This window comes from Choloepus didactylus, chromosome 10 (assembly GCF_015220235.1).
Source record: "Choloepus didactylus isolate mChoDid1 chromosome 10, mChoDid1.pri, whole genome shotgun sequence".
In the NCBI taxonomy this organism is placed as follows: domain Eukaryota; kingdom Metazoa; phylum Chordata; class Mammalia; order Pilosa; family Megalonychidae; genus Choloepus; species Choloepus didactylus.
Genome location: NC_051316.1, coordinates 109,550,038 through 109,552,903, shown reverse-complemented (window position 1 = coordinate 109,552,903; position 2,866 = coordinate 109,550,038). Strand labels below are relative to the sequence as shown.

The 2,866-nt window shown below is 41.4% G+C and overlaps 1 protein-coding gene across 1 annotated transcript in view; it reads left to right on the top strand.

Moving 5' to 3' along the window:
• Positions 1-2,866, top strand: part of RGS3 (regulator of G protein signaling 3) — a 176,130-nt gene that overhangs the window by 57 nt on the left and 173,207 nt on the right. Inside the window, exons 2-3 of the mRNA XM_037798589.1 lie at positions 303-382; positions 1,066-1,120. Coding sequence (XP_037654517.1) covers positions 1,067-1,120 — 54 coding nt within the window. The 5' untranslated portion in view covers positions 303-382; position 1,066. The remainder of the gene's footprint in view (positions 1-302; positions 383-1,065; positions 1,121-2,866) is intronic.

Here is a 2,866-nt window from a genome sequence, read left to right as displayed (position 1 = left end):
GTAAGAGGAATATTCATAAACTGAAAAGGTAGAATTAGAGTTTGGTTTGCTGCCATAATGTGCAGATACCTACCCTTAGGTTTCTTAGAGGAATTCTGGGTCTTTTAACACTACATTATTTTCATCTCTAATTCTGTATTAGATGTGGCCCAGTCTCAGGTGGACAGAATCACAAATGGACTCCCTTTTATCTGCCACCGGGGTCCTCTCTTGTCTTGGATGAGGGCTAACAGTCAACTAGTAGACTAGGGATGGGATATGAAATGCCACTAAGAGGATTGAATTAACCTTGTGATCACTAGGTGACAGAACTCTGCCAGATCAGGAAAGTGACACAAAGCAGAAGCAGCAGATGGAGGTAAAAGGACCTGCCCCCAAACAGGTGAGAGTATATCAGGGCCATACTGTTAGGGTCCTGTTCAGATTATCTATTGCAGGATAACAAACAGCTCCAAAGCTTAAACCATAGTGATTTGTTATTTCTCATAATCCTGTGGGTTCACTGGACAGCTCTTCTGGTCTTGCTTGAGATCACTCATGTAGTTGCATTTAACTAGAAGCTGGACTGGGGCTGTTGGCCAGGTTGCCTTGTTTTCTGTCACATGACCTCTCCATGTAGCTAGCTTGGGCTTCTTAACAGCATAGTGGTCTTAGAGTTCCAAGAAAATGAAAGCACTTTCTTAAGGGATAGGCATGGAATTGGCACACTACACTTCTGCCATATTTTATTGATCTAAGAAGTCACAATTCAAGAGGAGGGGAAATAGACTGTTGATGAGAGGAATAGCATGTGTGTACAGGAAGGGGAGGAATTGTTGGTAGCCATATTTGGAGGCATCCTACCACAAGCCCTTAATTGACTGCTGGGAATGGGGAGAAGTGGGTGCTGGCTTCATCTGGACAGCATGGAAGGCAAAGAATATGTGATACAAGCTTCTCTTCAGACACAGGAGGTAGCTCTTGGTCCTGTCTTAGATGTTAATTTCTCCAGGGAAAGCATCTTTTAGAGAAATGTTTTGTTTCCTAAAGTCTTAATTCAAGTTTCCTTACCTCAATGAATTTCAGGATGCTACGGAGGGGCCAAAGATGGACTACCTTGAGAACTACCTGGATTCCTCTGGTAAGGAGAGTAAATTCTTATGGTGGAGGAGCCTTAGTGATAGTGACTGAGGACAGGGAGGGCTGAACCTGGGTTGACCAGGATGGTTTACTTCCCTGGGGGGCACTGTCCTCAACTTTCAGAGGGATCCTAAAGACATCCCAGCCCTTGTTTTTTATCCCCCATTTATTACAGTTAGTTTGGAGAAGACTACAAGTGCAATTAATGGCAGAGTCTTCTTTTAGGTTCTGAATTAGCCAGGACAGAGCCAACAAAGAAGGACATCAATGCTCAGGTGGAGGTTGTGCTGGAAGCACAGGCTGCCAGCCAAGAGAAGACCCCCAAGGACCTTTTAGGCAATAAAGCTGGAACAAATTGGAACCATGATCTCAAACTTCTAAGGATTCTTCAGGCCACTGAGGATGAGGACAAGGAGGAACAACTCATCTAGGCAGAGAGCAAGGTCTTTCAGGAGGCAGAGGCCAAAGGCATCACCTGGGGCAGCCCCAGTCCAAAGGAGGACACTTAATCCTGAGGACAGCAACCTTTGACATAAAAGACAGAAAGGAGAGGAGACTTCTGATCTCTGGAGCCTCTGCCATGGCCTGAGCTTAGGGATTCTGTTTTGTTTTGTGTTTTTTACCCTTGTTCACTTCTGTTTGCCTCTGAAATAAATAAGAGAGAAAAAGACTCGCCCCTTTGAACTTAGATTATTTCTTTTCCATTAGGGCCAGAATATTCCCTTGATTAAACACAGCTGCTTCTCAATCAAAAGAGCCATTCTCTGTTTCTGGGAGGAAGAGAGAGACGTTTCTTGGTATCTTGTTTTCTGAGTCACTTTTATTTTTTTATTTTTTTTTTCCATTTTTATTGAGATTGTTCAGATACCATACAATTATCCAAAGATCCAAAGTGTACAATCACTTGCCCCTGGGTACCCTCATACAGCTGTGCATCCATAACACTTAATTTTTGTTCAATTTTTAGAAACTTTTCATTACTCCAGACAAGAAATAAAGTGAAAGATGAAAAAAGAAAAAAAGAAAAGGAAACTCTAAACCTCCCCTATCCCTAACCAACCCCCCCTCAGTTGTTGACTCCTAGTAGTGATATAGTACATTTGTTACTGTTTATGAAAAAAATGTTGAAATACTACTAACTATAGTATATAGTTTGTAATAGGTATATAGTTCTTCCCTATATGCCCCTCTATTATTAACTTCTAATTGTATTGTCATGCATTTGTTCTGGTTCATGATGTGATTTCTAGTATTTGTACAGTTGATCATGGACATTGCTCACCATAGGATTCAGTTTTATACATTTCCATCTTTTGAGCTCCAACTTTCCTTCTGGTGACATATATGACTCTGAGCTTCCCCTTTCCACCTCATTCACACACCATTCGGCGCTGTTAGTTATTCTCACATCTTGCTACCAACACCCCTGTTCATTTCCAAACATTTAAGTTCATCCTAATTGAACATTCTGCTCATACTAAGCAAGAGCATCTACATTTCTTCCACAAGGCAGGAGGGAGAGTCAAAGAAGGTAGAGAGGCAAAAGAAAGAGGAAACAAAAAAAATGACAGCTAGGAAGCAGCAAAAGGAAAAATAACCTTAAATCAAAGTAGAATAAAGAATCAGATAATACCACCAATGTCAAGTGTCTAACATGCCTCCCCTATCCCCCCCTCTTATCTGCATTCACCTTGGTATATCACCTTTGTTACATTAAAGGAAGCATAATACAATGATTCTATTAGTT